This window comes from Pithys albifrons, chromosome 25, assembly GCF_047495875.1.
Source record: "Pithys albifrons albifrons isolate INPA30051 chromosome 25, PitAlb_v1, whole genome shotgun sequence".
Taxonomy (NCBI): Eukaryota; Metazoa; Chordata; class Aves; order Passeriformes; family Thamnophilidae; genus Pithys; species Pithys albifrons.
The window spans coordinates 5,318,438-5,337,700 of record NC_092482.1 but is presented as its reverse complement, the minus strand read 5'-3'; the positions used below and the strand labels follow the sequence as shown (position 1 = coordinate 5,337,700).

Genomic DNA, 19,263 nt, shown 5'->3' with positions numbered 1-19,263 from the left:
GAGGATCCTGTCCTGGTCCCTCCCAGGGGGATCCTGTTGCTGTTCCCCCATGGTGGATCCTGTCCCAGTCCCTCCCAGGGGGATCCTGCCCCTGTCCCACTAAGGAGGATCCTGTCCCAGTCCCTCCCAGCGGGATTCTGTCCCCATCCCACACCAGCTCCATCCTCACAGCAACAGAGGCCCTTTCCAGGGTGTTCTCCCTCTGTTCACACTCCCCTTTCTGCCCCTTTCCCTGCCCCGGGGGTGCTGCTGGCAGTGGGGCACAGACAGGCTGGGCTGGGGGCACATCCAGCCTGGCACCCTCTCCTGGCAGGAAAAAGCCCCCCAAGACCTCCCTGAGCTCCCCAAACCCACCCATGGCCAACCCAGTCCTGCTTCTGTCCTGCCATGGTCCCAAACGAGCCAGAGGAGCATCCTGCAGACCAGCACCTTTCTGCCACTGGAGAAACAAGTTTAATGCCTTGAAGGGTCAGTTTGATATCAAACTGGGAATCAAAGCAGCTTTCCCTGGTGTGCCAGTGCTCCCAGGAATCCTGGCATGGTGGAACCACACGGGAGGTGACAGCCCTGGGGACAGGCTGGAGGTGACACCAAACGCAGTGGATTTGGGGGGCTTGGGGGTGTCTTGGTGGCCATTCAGTCTCCGTGTCTGTCTCCCAGGTCTGACTCTCTGAAGTGGGAAAAACCCAGAGAGCAGATGGTGGGGTTGGTGGTGCTGAGACCTGCCCCTCTGCCCAACTCATCACACCTGCAGCACCGGGATGGATCCAGCCCTGTGTCCCCACAAGCCCCTCAAAAATGAAAGGTTGGTACATTTTGGACATTAAAGGCCTAAAATGAGGCTCCAAGGGGGGAATGGTGTGGGGATTTTGGTGCAGGAAAAGTCATGGAGTTGATGGCTTGGGGTGCTGTGGATGAACATTGGGGTCCATGACCAGGCACATCCTGGCATTCCAGAGAGCCCACCCACCCCAGCACTGAAGTAGCCACTGGGATTAATGAATCCACCCCAAAAAAGAGCATTAAATTAGTTTTGAACCCCATGTTCATCCCTGAACCCCAGTGGCTGGATGTGGTGACAGGGGGTGCAGGCAGAGGCACAGTCTGTCCATCCACCTGTCAATCCATCCATCCATCCCTCCATCCATCCATCCATCCATCCATCCATCCATCCATCCATCCACCTGTCAATCCATCCATCCATCCATCCATCCATCCATCCATCCATCCATCCATCCATCCACCCGTCCGTCCGTCCATCCCTCCATCCATCCATCCATCCATCCATCCCTCCCTCCATCTGTCCATCCCTCCATCCATCTGTCCATCCCTCCATCCATCCATCCATCCCTTCCTCCCTCCCTCCATCCATCTATCCATCCATCCATCCATCCATCCATCCATCCATCCATCCATCCCTTCCTCCCTCCATCCCTCCATCTGTCCATCCCTCCATCCATCTGTCCATCCCTCCATCCATCCATCCATCCATCCATCCATCCATCCATCCCTTCCTCCATCCATCCATCCATCCATCCATCCATCCATCCCTTCCTCCCTCCCTCCATCCATCCATCCATCCATCCATCCATCCATCCATCCATCCATCCATCCATCCATCCATCCCTTCCTCCCTCCCTCCCTCTCTCCGTCCATCCATCCATCCATCCATCCATCCATCCATCCATCCATCCATCCATCCATCCCTCCATCCATCCCTTCCTCCCTCCATCCATCCATCCATCCATCCATCCATCCATCCATCCATCCATCCATCCATCCATCCATCCATCCATCCATCCCTCCTTCCCTCCATCCATCCATCCTTCCATCCATCCATCCCTCCATCCATCCATCCATCCATCCATCCATCCATCCATCCATCCATCCATCCATCCATCCATCCATCCCTCCATCCATCCATCCCTCCATCCCTAACCCTCCAACCACACATTCATCTATCCCTCCCTCCCTTCCTCTCTCCCTCCCTCCCTTCTCTTCCCTGGAGAAGTCAGGTGAAACCAAGTAAGGCATTTGCCCTGTTGGGGGGTGATTTCTTTCCCTTTATTAATCATAGTGATAATAAAAATAATTAATAATTAATTAAAAGTAGTGGTCTGGGCCAAGGAAATATTTTGTTCAGTCTGAAACGGCTGTTTTGGGCTAAAAGAGGGGGAAACATGGAGTGGGATCAGGCCCTGGCAGTGCAGGGGTTAAACCCTGCTGGGGTCACTCTGGGTTTGGGGTGCCCTCGATGGGTGGCCCCAGGGATGGGGGACATGATGCCATCAGGGGACACTCCCAGGGCTCTGTTTTGGGGTGCCACCCCCCCCTGCTGCCCCTGCCCTGGGTTTCCTCTTGGGATGGGTGATAAGAGCTGGATTTGAGGGGCTGGGCTGGGCAGCAGTGAGGGGTCACCCCCAAGGGTGTGACTCCTCCAGTCCCCAAACAGGGCAGGGACAGCCCCCATGGCCTTTAACCCCCAGTGGCCCCAAGTGTGGCTTCGCTCACCCAGAGCCCTCAGCACCTCAGTGGGGACCAGAGTGAACTCAAGGGCTGGTGCTGCCCAGTGGGGACCACCCTGGGCTGGGCTGGGGACCCCCATGGGCCCCACCCAGTGTGGGGAGAGGGAGGGAGCCCCACAGACCCTGAGGGGCATCCATGAGGTGTGTGTGTGTGTCTGGTGTGTGCCTGGCATGTACCTGGGGTGTTCCTGGCGTGTTCCTGGTGTGTTCCTGGTCTGTGTCTGGCATGTGCATCATGTGCACCTGTCATGTTCCTGGGGTGTTCCTGGTGTGTTCCTGGTCTGTGTCTGCCATGTGCATCATGTGTGCCTGGCATGTTCTTGGGGTGTTCCTGGGGTGTTCCTGGGGTGTTCCTGGCGTGTTCCTGGTGTGTTCCTGGTCTGTTTCTGGCATGTGCATCATGTGTGCCTGGCATGTTCTTGGGGTGTTCCTGGCATGTGCCTGGAGTGTTCCTGGTCTGTTTCTGGCATGTGCATCATGTGTGCCTGGCATGTTCCTGGCATGTTCCTGGCGTGTTCCTGGGGTGTTTCTGGTCTGTGTCTGGCATGTGCATCATGTGCACCTGGCATGTTCCTGGCATGTTCCTGGGGTGTTCTTGGGGTGTTCCTGGTCTGTTTCTGGCATGTGCAACATGTGTGCCTGGCATGTGCCTGGTGTGTTCCTGGTGTGTGGGGTGCACACGTGTCTGGGGCAGGGGCACACACAGCGTGTGTGCAGGTGATGGGACACCTGAGCGTGCACAGACATGGGCAGGAGGGTGCTCTGTGTGCCCGGGGGCACCTCCTTCCTGGGGAAGCCCTTGCAAGCCCCCCTTGCACACACACACCCCCTTCACACCCTCCTTGAGCACAGACACACCCCCCTTGCACACACGGACCCCCCTCTTGCACACCCCTCCCTTACACACGCAGACCCCCCCCTTGCACACCCCCACTTCCCTCTCACACCCCCTTGCACACCCTCCCTTGCACACCCCTCTCTCCTTGCACACCCCTCTCTCCTTGCACATACCTCCCTTGCACACCCCTCCCTTGCACACTTCCTCTCTCCTTGCACACCCCCTCTCTCCTTGCACATACCTCCCTTGCACACCCCTCCCTCGCACACCCCTCCCTTGCACACCCCTTCTCTCCTTGCACAGCCTCCCTTGCACACCCTCCCTTGCACACCCCTCCCTTGCACCCCCCTTCTCTCCTTGCACCCCCTTCTCCCCTTGCACATACCTCCCTTGCACACCCTCCCTTGCACACCTCCTCTCTCCTTGGACACCCCTCTCTCCTTGCACACCTCCTCTCTCCTTGCACACCCTCCCTTGCACACCCGCGCTCTCCTTGGACACCCCTCTCTCCTTGCACACCCCTCTCTCCTTGCACACCCTCCCTTGCACACCTCCTCTCTCCTTGGACACCCCTCTCTCCTTGCACACCCTCCCTTGCACACCCGTGCTCTCCTTGCACACCTCCTCTCTCCTTGCACATCCCTCTTCCCCTCGCACGACCCCCTCCCACCCCCGGCCCCCCTCGTCCCCCTCCCGCTCCCGCCCCATAATCGGCTCCAGCTGCACAAACATTCCCGCACCCGGAGCCGCCGCCGCCTCCGGAGCTGCCCCCGCCCCCGCCCGGATCCTCCCCCCGAGCTCCCCCCTCACCGTGTCCGTCCCATCCAGTGTCCAGCTATCCACACAGCCCATATCCACCCATTCCACACGTGTCCATCCATCCTGCATGTCCATGTCCACCCATCCCGCATCCCGTGTCCGTCCATCACACAGTGTCCATCTATCCTGTGTCCATCCATCCCATGTCCACCCACCCACCCATCCATGTCCATCCATCCCTTGCCCGTTCACTCTGTGCTCTCTGGAAGGGCACTGGGTGATGGTGGGATCCCACCCATGTTCTTCAGGAGGTGCACCTGGATGTGGAACAAGCCCCTGCCCACCCATCCTGTGTCCATCCATCCCTTATTTTCCAGGAGGGGTGCTGGGATGGAGATGGGGTTTGTCCATCCATCCCATGTTCTCCAGGAGAAGCCCATCCCCACCCACTCTGTGCCCATCCACCCCCATCCCACAGGAGGGGTGTGGGATGGAGATGGTACCACCTCTGTGTGTCCCGTATTTCCAAAGGAAATGACACACATCATCACACCCACTCATCCCGAGCTCTCCAGAACACCGGGACATGGAAGGGGTCCCACACCCCCCACCCTTCAGGCAGAGGGGGGTCCCACATGGCTCCAGGGGGCAGAGGGATGGGAAGGGATCCCACATCCCCCACCCTTCAGGCAGAGGGTGGTCCCACATGGCTCCAGGGGGGCAGAGGGATGGGAAGGGATCCCATAGGGCTCCAGGGGGGCAGAGGGATGGGAGGGGGTCCCACATCCCCCACAGCTCCAGGGGGGCAGAGGGATGGGAAGGGATCCCACAGGGCTCCAGGGGGGCAGAGGGATGGGAGGGGGTCCCACATCCCCCACAGCTCCCGGGGGGCAGAGGGATGGGAGGGGGTCCCACATCCCCCGCAGCTCCAGGGGGGCAGAGGGATGGGAGGGGGTCCCACATCCCCCACAGCTCCAGGGGGGCAGAGGGATGGGAGGGGGTCCCACATCCCCCACAGCTCCAGGGGGGCAAAGGGATGGGAGGGGGTCCCACATCCCCCACAGCTCCAGGGGGGCAGAGGGATGGGAAGGGATCCCATAGGGCTCCAGGGGGGCAGAGGGATGGGAGGGCGTCCCACATCCCCCACCCTTCAGGCAGAGGGGGGTCCCACATGGCTCCAGGGGGGCAGAGGGATGGGAGGGGATCCCACATTCCCCACCCCGCAGCCCCCGGGCAGGATGGTGGGATGGGAACAGGCTCCTCCACCTGCCTCGGGAGCCGCAGCCCCCGTGCGGGACCCCCGGGCCGCGGGGGCCCCTCCTGCTTCCCGGCAGCTCCGTCTCCTTTAAGAGCAGCCCGGCCGGAGCCCAATTTAGCCCCGGCCGCCTGTCCTCGCTGGCGTCCGGCCAGGGCTCGGCCAGATCCCGCTGCCCAGGGGGGACAGCGGGGCTGGGGGGGACCCGCGGGACCCCTGACATGGCACCTCGGGGGGCTGGTCCCCTGGCCTCGGGTCCCTGCTGGCTTCGTCCCTGCACTTCAGGGGATGGGGACAGCCAGCGATGTCCCCACGAGGACCAGTGACTTGCCATGGCAAATGATCATGGGGACACCACAAGGTGTCCCTTGTCACCTCCCTGCTCCCTGTCACCTCCCTCTGCCAACCGCCATGGCACTACTGGGCACCAGGACAAGAGGGGGCCGTGGCAGGGGAGGGGACAGGGGAGATGGAGCCCATCGCCCTGAGGGAATTGTCACCTGGGCTGAGAATGGGACAGTCCGGGCACAATGGAGCCTGAGCCATGGGGACAGAGCTGAGTGGGGGACAGGATGGGGCCCTGAGGGACAGCGGACAGGGCAATCCCAGGGGACAGGGTCCATGGGGACAGGGGACAGGACAGCCCAGGGGACAGAGTCCATGGGGACAGGACAGCCCAGGGGACAGGGTCCATGGGGACAGGAGACAGGACAGCCCAGGGGACAGGGTCCATGGGGACAGGGGACAGGACAGCCCAGGGGACAGGGTCCATGGGGACAGGGGACAGGACAGCCCAGGGGACAGAGTTCATGGGGACAGGACAATCCCAAGGGACAGGGGACGGGCTGGGACAGGACAGCCCAGGGAACAGGGTCCTTGAGGGACAGGATAATCTCAGGGAACAGGGTCCATGGGAACAGGGCAATCCCAGGGGGCAGTCTCTGGGGACAGGGGACAGGACGATCCCAGGGGACAGGGTCCCTGAGGAACAGGGGACAGGACGATCCCAGAGGACATGGTCTATGGGGACAGGGGACAGGACAATCCCAAGGGACAGGGGACAGGACAGCCCAAGGGACAGGGTCCCTGAGGAACAGGGGACAGGACAATCCCAGGGGACAGGAGAGCTCATGGCCAGGGCAGTCCATGGTGCAGGGGACAGGACAGCCAGTGGCAGGGAACAGGAGTAACTATGGACTAGGGGACAGGAGCACTGGGACAACCAGTGCTGGGGACATCCCACGATCCATCCCCCTCCCAGTAAAACCAGTTCCTTCCCCCAGCACTGCCGTCCCTGCACTGGTTTCACCGCGGGGCTGTCTCTGTGCTGGGATGGAGCCCAGTGCCATCACCCCACGCTGCCCTGTCTGTGGCCTCTCCTGGGGCCCCCCTGTTCCCATCCCCACCAGCACGAGCCCCGCGAGCTCTGGTGGCACTGGTGGCACTGGTGCGATGAGTTGCGGGCGCTGCGGGGCCGGGCAGGGAGGCGTTTGGGCGTTAATTGATCCCCGCGGCTCTGGCAGCTGTGAAAACAGAGCGGGCTCATTAGGGGACATCAAAGGACCCCCAGCACGGCCGGGCGGGGACACGGCCCGACCCGCCACCGGCGTTTGCTCCCTCTCCCCTCGGATGAAAAGGGGAGGAGGAGGATGGGAATCACCAGGGTGGGAGGGCTGGGGACAGCCGTGAGCAGAGAGGAGGTCCCCGTCCCCTGTCCCTGGTGCCCTGTCCCTTGTACCCTGTCCCTTGTGCCCTGTCCCCTGTCCCTTGTGCCCTGTCCCTTGTCCCTTGTGCCCTGTCCCTTGTGCCCTGTCCCTGGTGCCCTATCCCTGGTGCCCTGTCCCCTGTCCCTTGTCCCCTGTCCCTTGTGTCCTGTCCCTTGTGTCCGGTGCCCTGTCCCTTGTGTCCTGTCTCCTGTCCCTGGTGCCCTGTCCCTGGTGCCCTGTCCCTTGTACCCTGTCCCTTGTGCCCTGTCCCTTGTGCCCTGTCCCCTGTCCCTTGTGCCCTGTCCCTTGTGTCCTGTCCCTTGTGTCCGGTGCCCTGTCCCTTGTGTCCTGTCCCTGGTGCCCTGTCCCCTGTCCCTTGTGTCCTGTCCCCTGTCCCTTGTGTCCTGTCCGTTGTGCCCTGTCCCCTGTCCCTTGTGTCCTGTCCCTTGTGCCCTGTCCCCTGTCCCTCTTCCTTGGGGTCAGTGGGACCTGGGGGGATCTGTTCTCTGGGTCACCTGGACAGGGGGTGATCCATCCCTGGGGTCAGTTGGATTTGGGGTGATCCCTCCCCTGGGGTGTCCTGTCCTTAAGGTCACCCATTCCCAGGGTCACCTGTCCCCAGGGTTAATTGTCCCTGGGGTGACTCATTCCCAGAGAGATCCATCCTTGCCATGACCTGTCCCTGGTGTTTGCCTGATCCAGGGGGTCCCATCCCTGGGGGGACAGAGCAGGGGACAGAGGGGACATGCAGTGACATCCCCCAGCTCCTCTCTGCTCAGGCCACAAACAGCCCTGAGAACCAGAACACTCCAACTCCCCCAAAAAAATGCTTGGAAGGGCCACATGGCACAGGATCCAGCCCAATTCCATCTCCAATTCCAACTCCATCTCAGGAGCCCATGGGGCCCAACCGGGGGGACAGGGACCCCCAGTGGGTCCCAGCAGTGCCCAGCACCCCCAGGGCCCGGGAGCAGCCCCTGCAATCCCAGATCCCAGCTCTGTTATCCAAAGCCAGGACATGGAAGCCTTTTTAAAAAAAACAACAACTCCTCTCCCAGCTCCTGCATTCCTGGGTGGAGAGTTTACATTCCCCCCGTCCCCCGTGATCCTGAGCCGGAAAACAAAGCGGCCCTGACTGGGGGGGAGCTGCTTTTTGGGGAGCAGGACCTTCCAGCTGGATAAGGGACCCCGATGGGCAGCACCCCAGGGTGACACCACCCAGTGCCAGGCTGGAAACAGCCCGGGACCCCCGTGCCAAGGGGGACCCCCTGAGGTGGCACCGTTGGGGGTGCAGGGGGGTCCCCCGACCCCTTGGCTGAGGCTGGTCCTGCCAATGTCACCACCAGCACAAAGACAGCAAAAATCAGCCCGTTTTAATTCCCATTTCCAAGGGCTCCAAAGGAGGGGGGTGGGGCGATGGGGGGGCTGGGGTGCCCTGCGAGTGCCAAGGGGGTGCTGGGGAGGGGTCCCAACCAGCCCAGCTCGACCCTCAAACTGTTTCTCCAAACCACAGAGGGAAGGGGAAAAAAGAGCTCAGGATAAGTTTCTCCCCCTTTTCTCTCCCCCTTCCAAGTCATCGCTGGAAAATTAAACCGGATCCAAAGAGTTTTTCCTTTCCAAAATGTGCTGGAGAGGCGCTGCCTTAACCCCTTCGGCTCCTGCCTCGCCCACACCGCAGGATTGGGATTTTTAAGGGGGTTTGGGGATCGTCCTGGGGCTTTGCTGGGGGAAGGGGAACGGCACAACCCCCCAGGAATCCCTCTTTGTGCTCCAGGGATCCCCAGATCCTCTGGAATGATGGAGCCAGAAGCACCGAGGCAGCTTTGGGACACCCCCGGGGGCAGCACTTCCCGGCCAGGTCTCCTTCTCCATTTTGGGAAGAGTATTTTTTTTCATTCCAATTAAATCCATCTGATTAAATCCATCCTTCCCCCCTCCCTCCCTGCTCACTGCCTGGAGCTTGGTCCCCTCCAGCTCAAACTCCCCATGTCCCCCCTCCAGCATCCCCAAAATCCCGACAAACCGAACCAGAGGTGGGATCTGCTCCTCTCCAGAGCCTTGGGATGGGGGGCCCACCCCATCCAACCCCTAATCCCAGAGAAAATGTGAGCTATTTCCTCCAGGAGGGGGCACAGGAGGGGCCCCCCTCCCTCTGCAAACCGAAAATTCCTCATTTTTGGGGTTAAAAAACACTTTTTTCCCCTTTCAAAGCGCTTTGTCCCAACCAGAGGGATGATGGAATTGGGGAGGGGGCCCTGCAGCATCCACTGGGATCTCCCCCCGATTTAATTCTTTGGGGTTCTTTTGAAGGGAAAAAAAAAATCCTTCAGGAATAATCTGGCGGTTTTTTGACTCGTTTGTATTTGGGAAGGATTGTTCAAAAAGGGAATTGGGAGGAAAACTCCTGAGCCGAGTGGGGGGGCCCAGGAGGAGCCCCCGGGGGGGCAGCCCCGGCCCAGGGTCTGGTGGGAGCGACCAAAGGGGTGGGGAAAGAAAAATCCACTTTCTTGGGGAGTTTCAAAAGGAGAGCGAGAAAAATGGGCTTTTTATTGGGATTTTTTGGCGTTTTCTCCCCCTTTTTTTCCAGGGGCTGGGACGGAGCAGGGCGGGGGGAGCAGGGGGTGAGGGTCCTCCCCAGCGTTTTCACCGGTTTTCTCCTCTTTTTTCTCCTTTTTCTCCTCTTTTTCCTCCTCTTTTTTCTCCTCTTTTTTTCTCCTTTTTCTCCTCTTTTTTTCTCCTTTTTCTCCTCTTTTTTCTCCTTTTTCCTCCCCGTCTTTTAATCTTTTTTTTGCCCCTGCTCCTTTTTCTCCTTTTTTACTCCTTTTTCTCCCTTTTTCTTCCTTTTTCTCCCTTTTCTCCCCTCCTTTTTTTTCCACTCTTTTTCATCTTCTTTTTCTCTTTTATCTCCTTTCCTGTTTTTTCTCCCTTTCCCCCCCTTTCCCCTCCTTTTTTCTCACTTTCCTCCCTTTTCACCAGTTTTCCTCTTTTCTCCTACTTTCCCCCTTTCCCCCCCTCATTTTCCCTTCTCTCTTCTGCTTATTTTCCCCTCCTATTCTTCTCCTTTTTATTCCCTTTCCTCCTTTTTATTCCCTTTACTCCTTTTTATTCCCTTTCCTCCTTTTTTTCTCCACTTTCTCCTCCCTTTTCTTTTATATTCTTCTTCTTTCCTCCCCTTTCCTTTTTCCTTCTTTTTTCTCCCCATTTCCCCCCTCCTTTTTCCTCTTTCCTTTTTACTCCCCATTTTCCCCCTCTCCTTTTTCCTCCCTTCCCCCTTTTTTCTCCTATTTCCCTTCCCTTTTCTCCTATTCCCTCCCCACCTTTTCCCCACTTTTAAATACAAATATATATAATTAAATTTACAAATGCTATTTACAGGTTTAATTACAAAAAAAAAAAAAACAAAGAGAAAGAGAGACACCCCTTAGACGTTAATAAATCTAAAAATAAAAAATATATAATAATACCCCCCCTGCCAGCCCCCCCCAGGGTGAGGCCGGAGGGCCGGGGGGTCACACCGTGGTCTCGCCCTGCTTGCTGTTGGTGAGCCGAGTGTAGAACTTCCTCCAGGAGTGCAGCGTTTTGCCCGACCATATCCAGAACCCCGAGGTGATGCCCACGATCAGAGTCATGAGATACTTGATCATGTAGACGGTGAAGTCGGGGGTCATGCGGGGGGTGAAGTGGAGCGGGCAGGGGATGGCCAAGCTCTTGCAGTTCTGGCTGATCCAGCTGCGCTCCCAGTGCTCCCGGAACGCCTGCTCGTAGAAGTAGCAGGCGATGACGATGGTGGCCGGGACGGTGTAGAGGACGCTGAAGACCCCGATGCGCACCATGAGCCGCTCCAGCTTCTCCGTCTTGGTCCCGCCGTGCTTCATGATGGTGCGGATGCGGAAGAGGGACACGAAGCCGGCCAGGAGGAAGGAGGTGCCGATGAAGAGGTAGACGAAGAGCGGGGCCAGCACGAAGCCCCGCAGAGGGTCGATGTTGTTGAGGCCCACGAAGCAGACGCCGCTCAGCAGGTCGCCGTCGATCTGCCCCATGGCCAGGATGGTGATGGTCTTGACGGCCGGCACGGCCCAGGCGGCCAAGTGGAAGTACTGGGAGTTGGCCTCGATGGCCTCGTGGCCCCACTTCATGCCGGCGGCCAGGAACCAGGTGAGGGACAGGATGACCCACCAGATCGAGCTGGCCATGCTGAAGAAGTAGAGCATCATGAAGAGGATGGTGCAGCCCTCCTTCTTGGTGCCCTGCACCACGGTGCGGTACCCGTCCTCCTGGAAGCGCTCGTTGCACACCACCCTCTCCTCCAGCACGAAGCCGGCGATGTAGGCCACGGACACCATGGTGTAGCACCCCGAGAGGAAGATGATGGGCCGCTCGGGGTAGCGGAAGCGCTGCATGTCCACCAGGTAGGTGGTGACGGTGAAGAAGGTGGAGGCACAGCAGAGCACCGACCAGATGAGGATCCAGATGCGGGCGAAGCGGATCTCGTCCTCGTTGAAGAACATGTGGCCGTCGGGCCGGGTGGGCTCGCAGGGCGCCGCGCAGTCCTTCTCCCCCAGGAACTTGTAGTTGAGGTAGCTGGGCACCTTGAGCGCCCGCGGGCAGTGGAAGGGGTGGTCCAGCGTGGCGTAGCGGGGCGCGCCGGGGGTGCCCTGGCCGGCCAGCGGCGTGGCACTGGTGAGCAGCGCCGGCGAGCCGCCGCCGTCCTCCGAGTGGTTCTGCCCCACGCAGATCTGCTCGGCGCCGTGCCGGGGGAAGTTCTCGCAGCGCAGCCGCTCCGGCCACTGGAAGCCGAACTTGTTCATGAGGGCCTCGCAGCCCTGGCGGGCGCGCTCGCAGATGGAGCGGCACGGCGGGATGGCCTGTTCCAGCACCGTGCACACCGGGGCGTACATGGAGCACAGGAAGAACTTCAGCTCCAGCGAGCACTGCACCTTCACCAGCGGGTAGAACTGGTGGACCTCCAGCCCCGCGTCCTCCTGGTTGGTGTGGCCCAGCAGGTTGGGCATGATGGTCTGGTTGTAGGCGATGTCGGTGCAGAGCGGGATGGAGATGGGCTGGCAGAACCCGTGGTCAGGGATGGAGATGCCCTTCTCGCCGTGCAGCTGGGCCCGGCTCGGCGCTGGCACGCTCAGCCCCGCTGCCAGCAGCCAGGCCAGGGCGGGCAGCACGCCGGGGGGGGCCATGGTGCCCTCAGCCCCTGCGCCCCGATTTACCGTGCCCGGTCGGACTGCCCGTCCTCCCGTCCCGGTGTGCCGTGCCCGGTGTGCCTGGACTGCTCCCAGCGACCTCGGTGCTGCCCGGATGGCTCCTGGCGATCAGCTCTGCCGTGCCCGGTGTGCCTGGATGGCTCCCGGTGACCGGATCTGCCGTGCCCGGTGTGCCTGGATGGCTCCCAGCGACCTCGGTGCTGCCTGGATGGCTCCCGGTGACCGGATCTGCCGTGCCCGGTGTGCCTGGATGGCTCCCGGTGACCGGATCTGCCGTGCCCGGTGTGCTTGGATGACTCCGGGTGACTGGATGTGCTCTGGTCCCGCCTGGATGACTCCAGATGACCGAATCCGCCGTGTCCAGACGGCTGGCGCTGCTCAGCTCTGCTGTGCCCGGTGCTGCCTGGACGGTCCCCGGTGCTCAGCTCTGCCGTGCCCGTTACTGCCCGGACGATCCCCGGCGACTGGACACTCTCAGATCCCGCCGGGACGACTCCCGGTGCTCAGCTCTGCCGTGCCCGGTGTTTCCCGGACGGTTCGCTGTTCCCGCAGACCCGATTCCCGGCGGGACGGCTCGCGGTGTCCCGATGTACCGTGCGCTGCGGGACGGCTCCCTCTGCTCGGACCAGACGCTCCCGGTGCTCCGCGGCGCTGCTCCCGCTGGCCGCACTTGGCGATCCCGGCGCGGCGGGCGGGCGGTGGGTGCGGGAAGGGGGGGCGGCTGGTCCCGGGGGCTTTCCGAGGCGGTGCCGGGGGTGGTCCCGGGGGGTGGTCCCGGGGGGTGCCGGGGGTGCCGGGGGTGCCCGGGGCGCGGGGAGCGGAGCGGCCGCACCGGACGCTCCCGCCGCCTTTGTGCGGGGCAGAGCCGCGTCCCCGGGGGGCGTGGCCAGACCCCCGCGCCCCGCCCCGCCCCTGCCGCTCCGCCAATCACATTCAAACTCCGCGGCCGCCACGCCCCCTCCACCGCCCTGGCCACGCCCCCCGCCCCCCGCGCCCCGTCCCGGGGGTCACCCCCCCCCCTCCGCTCCCGAAAAGTTTTTCCGAGTCGTGAAAAGTCCCCCCCGCGGGGTGGGGTCGGGCCGGGGCCGCGGGGAGAGGGCCCTGCAGTGTCCCCTGTGCCTCTCGTGTCCCCTGTCTCCCCCATGTCCCCCGTGCCTCTCGTGTCCCCCGCCCTCCGCGTTCCCTGACACCCCCCGAGCCTCCTGCCCGCCCTCCCCGCGTCCCCTGTGCCTTTCGTATTCCCTGCCCCTCGAGCCTTCTGCAACCCCCGTGTCCCCTGGGCCCTCCGTGTCCCCTCCCCCCCTACCCCGTGTCCCCTGCCCCCCACGCTGTGCCCTCCGCCCCCCCCGTGCCCCCCGCCCCCCCGTGTCCTCTGGCCCCCACCCCGTGTCCCCTGCACCCCGCCCCCCACCCCGTCTCCCCCAGCCCCGCTGTGGCCTCTGCCCCTCCGTGTCCCTTAGACAGCCCCTCGTGTCCCCTGAAGCTCCCCGTGTCCCCTGCGCCCCCTCCATGTCCCTGGTGTCCCCTCCGTGTCCCCTGTGCCCTCCTGGTGTCCTCTGCACTCCCCTTGTCCGCTGCCCCCCCCGTGTGCCCCCACCCTCGTGGCTGCTCCCCCCAGTCCAGGGCCCCCACCCTCCTGACATGCCACAGGGGGTCCCCACTGTCCCGAGACCCCACTTTAGGGTGCGGTGGGACAGGATCAGCCCCCCGAGCCCCCCTGGAGCCCCCCCAGGGACAGGGGTGCCTTGGCCCCAACACCCCCTGTCCCCAACTGTCACCCAGCTAGTGCCACCTCTCCATGGGGTGCCCAGGCCACCCTGGGGTGCTGCACCCCCACAGGGCCACTGCACAGCCATTTGTGTCCCCAAATCAGCCAGGAGGGGTGGGGGATGTCCCCCACCCCACCCCCAGTCCCACACCTCCAACCCCAGTCAGGGCTGTGGTGAAGGGAACCTCTGCCCCAAAAACAGGACAGGGGGGCAGAGCTGGGGGCTGGGGCGCCCTGGAGGGGACTGGGACACACTGGGGGGGGACTGGGATGCACTGGGATAACTGGGATGCACTGAGGGGGAACTGGGACACACTGAGGGGGACTGGGACACACTGGGGGAGGCTGGGACACACTGGGGGGGACTGGGATGAACTGTTGGAGACTGGGACACACTGGGGGGGACTGGGATGAACTGCTGGAGACTGGGACACACTGGGGAGGACTGGGATGCACTGAGGGTACTGGGATGCACTGAGGGGGAACTGGGACACACTGGGAGGAACTGGGACACACTGGGGGGACTGGGATACACTGGGGGTGGACTGGGACGCACTGAGGGAGACTGGGACGCACTGGGGGAGACTGGGATGCACTGGAGGTGGACTGGGACACACTGGGGGGGACTGGGATGCACTGCTGGGGACTGGAACACACTGGGGGGAACTGGGATGAACTGCTGGGGACTGGGACACACTGGGGGGAACTGGGATGAACTGCTGGAGACTGGGACACACTGTGGGGGACTGGGACACACTGGGGGGGGGGGACTGGGATGCGCTGGGGGGGACTGGGACACACTGTGGGGGACTGGGATGTGCTGGGGGGGACAGGGATGCACGGGGTGGGGGGGACTGAGACATGCAAAAGGGGGACAGGAATATTCCAGGGGGGAACCAAGACACATTGGGAGGATTCAGAACATGCTGGGGGGATCTGGAAGACACTGTGGGGGACGACTGGGATACTCTGGGGGAACAGTGGGATCCAGGACATGCCAAGACACATTGAGAAGGACCAGGACACATCAGGGGGTCAAACACACACCGCGGGGCACTGGGACACATTGGGTATGACTGGGACACACTGGGAAGGACTGGCACACACTGTAGACCCTCATCAGGGAAAGAAACCGTGTGCAATACCCCCAGATTTCGGCAGCAGGATGGGGGGCTGCCCTTCCCAAGGCAGGGGCAGCCGGGGGGGCCAAAGGGGCAGCCCCCCGCCCCAGTCCCGCTCTGTTCTGGGGGGTGGGGGCTCCTGGCTGCCCATTCCCTCCCTCCCTCCGCGTCCTCCCTCCCTTTCTCTCCCTTTCCTGTAACTTAAGCTTTTGTTGTGAGCAGGAGACCCGGGCTGCCGTGAAAAGAGGGGGCCCCACCGCCTTTCAGAGCGTAATTGAAACCATTGCGGCTCCTGGCCGAGGGGGAAGGGCAGGGGGGGCTCCAAAATCAAAGCCTGGGGTGCGGGGGGGAGAACGGGACACACGATGCTCGCGGTGCCCCCTCCCCGGCAGGACGTGCCGGGTGTCACCGAGGCGGTGGCGGGACACGGGGGGCTCCCCGGGGCGGGGAGGGGTCTGGGCTGGCCAGGGGTCCGCGTGGGATGGGGTGAGGCGGGTGGGATTGTGATTGGGGTGGGAGCCGGCTGTCCCAGGGGTGCTGCCTTTGGTGTGCCCGGGGGTCCCGGGCAGGGGGGGCTGCGGCGAAGGGGCTGGCACGATGCCGGCGGCGGGGGCTGAGCCCGGAGCGCGGCCAGCACTGCCTCCCGGGCCCATCCCACTCCCAATCCCGGGCCCATCCCGCTCCCATCCCGCTCCCATCCCGCTCCCATCCCGCTCCCAAACCGGCTCTCTGGCTGCTCTGGCCACAGCTCCCCTCGGCCCTTTGGGGCAGAGTCCAGCGTGGGTGACCCCGCTGTGTCCCCAGGCCCGCCAGGGATAGGGACGGGGGGGTGCAGGGCTGTCTGCACAGCCACGTGGATCTTGGCTTTCTGAAAGCTTCAAACTTTGGCTTCATTCCATGGGGAAAGGGCCCTCCCTGTGTCCTCTGCACGCCCCCCAACCCAGTCCCCTGGGCCTCCCCTGTCTTCTGCCCTCCATGTCCCCTGCCCCTCTGTGTCCCCTGTGCCTCTCATGTCCCCTGCCCCAGGGGGAGTCACTTCCAGAGGGGGTCATGGGGGCTGTCCCCATGTTTCCTGCCCTCCTGGGTGCTGGTGGCTCAGGACAGGGGCCCCCAGCACCCATGGAATGGTCCCACCTGGAGCGGGTGCTGAGCCCTCCTGGGGAGGGGAAAACCTGGAGCAGACCCTCCAGCCAGCCCCAGAAGGAACCCCTGGGGGGGCTCAGGGTGTCAGAGGACACCTCAGGGAGGCAGCCAGTGGGTCCTGTCTGCTCAGGGGTGTCCCCTCACAGGGACATTCAGGATGGCCAGGGAATCCCTTCAGCCCTACTGTGGGGCTGTCCCTGTCCCCAGGTTCCCAGGTCAATCCCCAGGCCCTGACAGGGACATGCTTAGTGGGACAGGGTCCTTCCCCCTCCCCAAAAGCTTCCATGGGGGTCTGGGGTTGGTGTCCTGAGTGGAGGGGACACTGTGAGGACAGGGAGCCACCCTGGCACCCAGCAGGAGGGGGTGGGTGCTGCCAGCAGCCCAGATTGGGCTGTACTGGCAATATGGGACCAAACCCAGCTCTCTGCTGACTCCCCCTCCCAGGAGGAGCTGCTCAGGGTGGGGAACCCAGGAGTCCTGATCCCCCCACTGCTCTGCTCTCACTTCATCCCATAAGCACAGGGGGTGGGCACTTGGTGCTCCCAGTCTCTGCCCCCTGCACCCAGGGGTCCCCAGGGGGCGGTTGGTGGCTCTAGTGTCCCCAGTGGAGCAGGACATTGTCCCCACACAGCCCCTCTCCCTGGGACTCCTCCAGCATCACAGGGTGCCAGGGCAATTGGGGGGGTCCTCTCTGCATCCATCAGGGCCAGAGATGGGGGACACAGCTGGGAATATTCAGGTCCTGTTCCTGGACCTCCCAAAAGCACCCTCAATCCAGCCACAGGCTGATGGCCCCTCTCTGAGCCTCCTCCCCTGGGACAGGCACATTGGGGGTGACACTGAGGGTGGCACCACATGTGGGCTGGTGCCAGCACTGCTCTGGAGGGCAATACTGGGTGGAGGGGAGCACAGAGAGCACCATCTTGCACCATGTGTTCTTTAGGGGTGGCCCAGAGGAGGGTGAAGCAGGGAGGGGCTGTGACAGGCGATGCCAGGCAGGCTGGGCACCCCGGGGGTCCCCCAGGAGCACAGAGGAAGGGAAGGGCCCCCCGGCCCTGCCCTCAGCTTTGTTTCACACTTAAGAGCCTCTAATTAAAAGCAGGCACAAAGGCCCGGGCTGGCGGCGGGTGCGAGGTGCCAGCGGGGATGGAGGGCTGTCACCAAGGGAACAGGGAGGGACATGGGGTCCCTGGCACGGCCCCCTGCACCCAGGGCATGAGCAGGCACACATGTGCACACAGACATGTGTGTGTGCACACAGGCACACACAGAGAGCACTCACAGAAGGAGTGAGTGTAGGGACATGGGGCAGGGCTGGGGATCGGGGGGGACTGGGGGCTCCCCGTGTTGGGGCTGTGTGTGTGACAGCTCTGCTGGCACGTGTGTGTGTGTGAGTGTGTGTGTCAGTGTGTGCGTGTGTGAGTGAGTGTGAGAGTGTGTGTCTGTGTGTGTGTGAGTGTGTGTGTGAGTGTGTGTGTGAGAGTGTGTGAGTGTGTCTGTGTGTGAGTGTGAGAGTGTGTGTGAGTGTGAGTGTGTGTGTGTCTGTGTGTGTGTGTGTGAGAGTGTGTGTATGTGAGAGTGTGTGTGTGAGTGTGTGTGTGTGAGTGTGTGTGTGTGTGTCAGTGTGTGCGTGTGTGAGTGAGTGTGAGAGTGTGTGTGAGTGTGTGTGTGAGTGTGTGTGTGAGAGTGTGTGTGAGTGTGTGTGTGAGTCTGTGTGTGAGTGTGTGTGTGTGAGTGTGTGTGAGTGTGTGTGAGTGTGTGTGAGTGTGTGTGTGTGAGTGTGTGTGTGAGTGTGTGAGTGTGAGTGTGTGTGTGTGAGTGTGTGAGAGTGTGAGAGTGTGTGTGTGTGTGTCTGTGTGTGTGTGAGTGTGTGCCTGTGTTTGCAGCTTTGCCCTGGGTTAGGGAGGGCAGGACCCAGTGCTCAGGCCTGGTTTGTACTGGTCTAAACTGGTCTAATGGTCTGCTATGGCTCCATGGGGTAGGAGAGGTCTGTGATCTGCACTGGTCAGGTGGGATGGAAGGGGCAAGCTGAGCCCTGGGGGCACCTGTGGGGTGGGCTGTGGGGTGAGCTGAGCACTGGGGTACCTGTGGGGTGGGCTGTGGGGTGAACTGAGCACTGGGGTACCTGTGGCGTGGGCTGTGGGGTGAGCTGAGCACTGGGGTACCTGTGGGGTGGGCTGTGGGGTGAACTGAGCACTGGGGTACCTGTGGGGTGGGCTGTGGGGTGAGCTGAGCACTGGGGTACCTGTGGGGTGGGCTGTGGGGTGAGCTGTGGGGTGAGCTGAGCACTGGGGTACCTGTGGGGTGGGCTGTGGGGTGAACTGAGCACTGGAGTACCTGTGGGGTGGGCTGTGGGGTGGGCTGTGGGGTGAGCTGAGCACTGGGGTACCTGTGGGGTGGGCTGTGGGGTGAGCTGTGGGGTGAGCTGAGCACTGGGGTACCTGTGGGGTGGGCTGTGGGGTGAACTGAGCCCCGGAGTACCTGTGGGGTGGGCTGTGGGGTGCCCGAGCCCTGGGGCAGCCTGGCAGGCAGCAGACACAGCGTTAGCCAAGCACTGGCACCCAGAGGGTCCCCAGGCTGGGACTGGGGGGTTGGTGGGCAACCCCAGAGACAGCTGTGAGGGGCTGGGGGGGATGAGCCCCCACCTCAACACGGGTCCAACTGCCTGGGCACCCCGGTGTCCCCCAAACCGCACCCAGTGCCATGGGGCACAGAGCCCACCGCGGCGGGCGCGGGGCAAAGCGGCTTAAGCACACCTTGACCTTGCTGGCAGGGGAGGGATCCCCTCGGCTTGTCCGACACGTCCCCCGCCAGCGCCGGCATTGAGAGCGCGCGAGCCGCGCGCGGAGGGGCCGCCATGAAAAGGCAGCTTAGGCATCTCCTGCTGCGAGAGATGGATTAGGGGCTGCGGGGAGGCCTGGGGACAGCAGGACTG

The 19,263-nt window shown here is 62.5% G+C and overlaps 1 protein-coding gene across 1 annotated transcript; it reads right to left on the bottom strand.

Moving 5' to 3' along the window:
- Positions 1-10,376: 10,376 nt before the first annotated feature.
- FZD2 (frizzled class receptor 2) lies at positions 10,377-13,215 on the bottom strand. Its single transcript, XM_071577553.1, has one exon. It carries the CDS (start codon positions 12,270-12,272, stop codon positions 10,593-10,595), a length of 1,680 nt encoding a protein of 559 aa, XP_071433654.1. The 5' UTR covers positions 12,273-13,215; the 3' UTR covers positions 10,377-10,592.
- Between the last annotated feature and the right edge of the window lie 6,048 nt (positions 13,216-19,263).

Bases quoted from the DNA above. Each gene is read 5' to 3' on its own strand.
- FZD2 (XM_071577553.1), bottom strand. From the start codon at position 12,272: ATGGCCCCCCCCGGCGTGCTGCCCGCCCTGGCCTGGCTGCTGGCAGCG.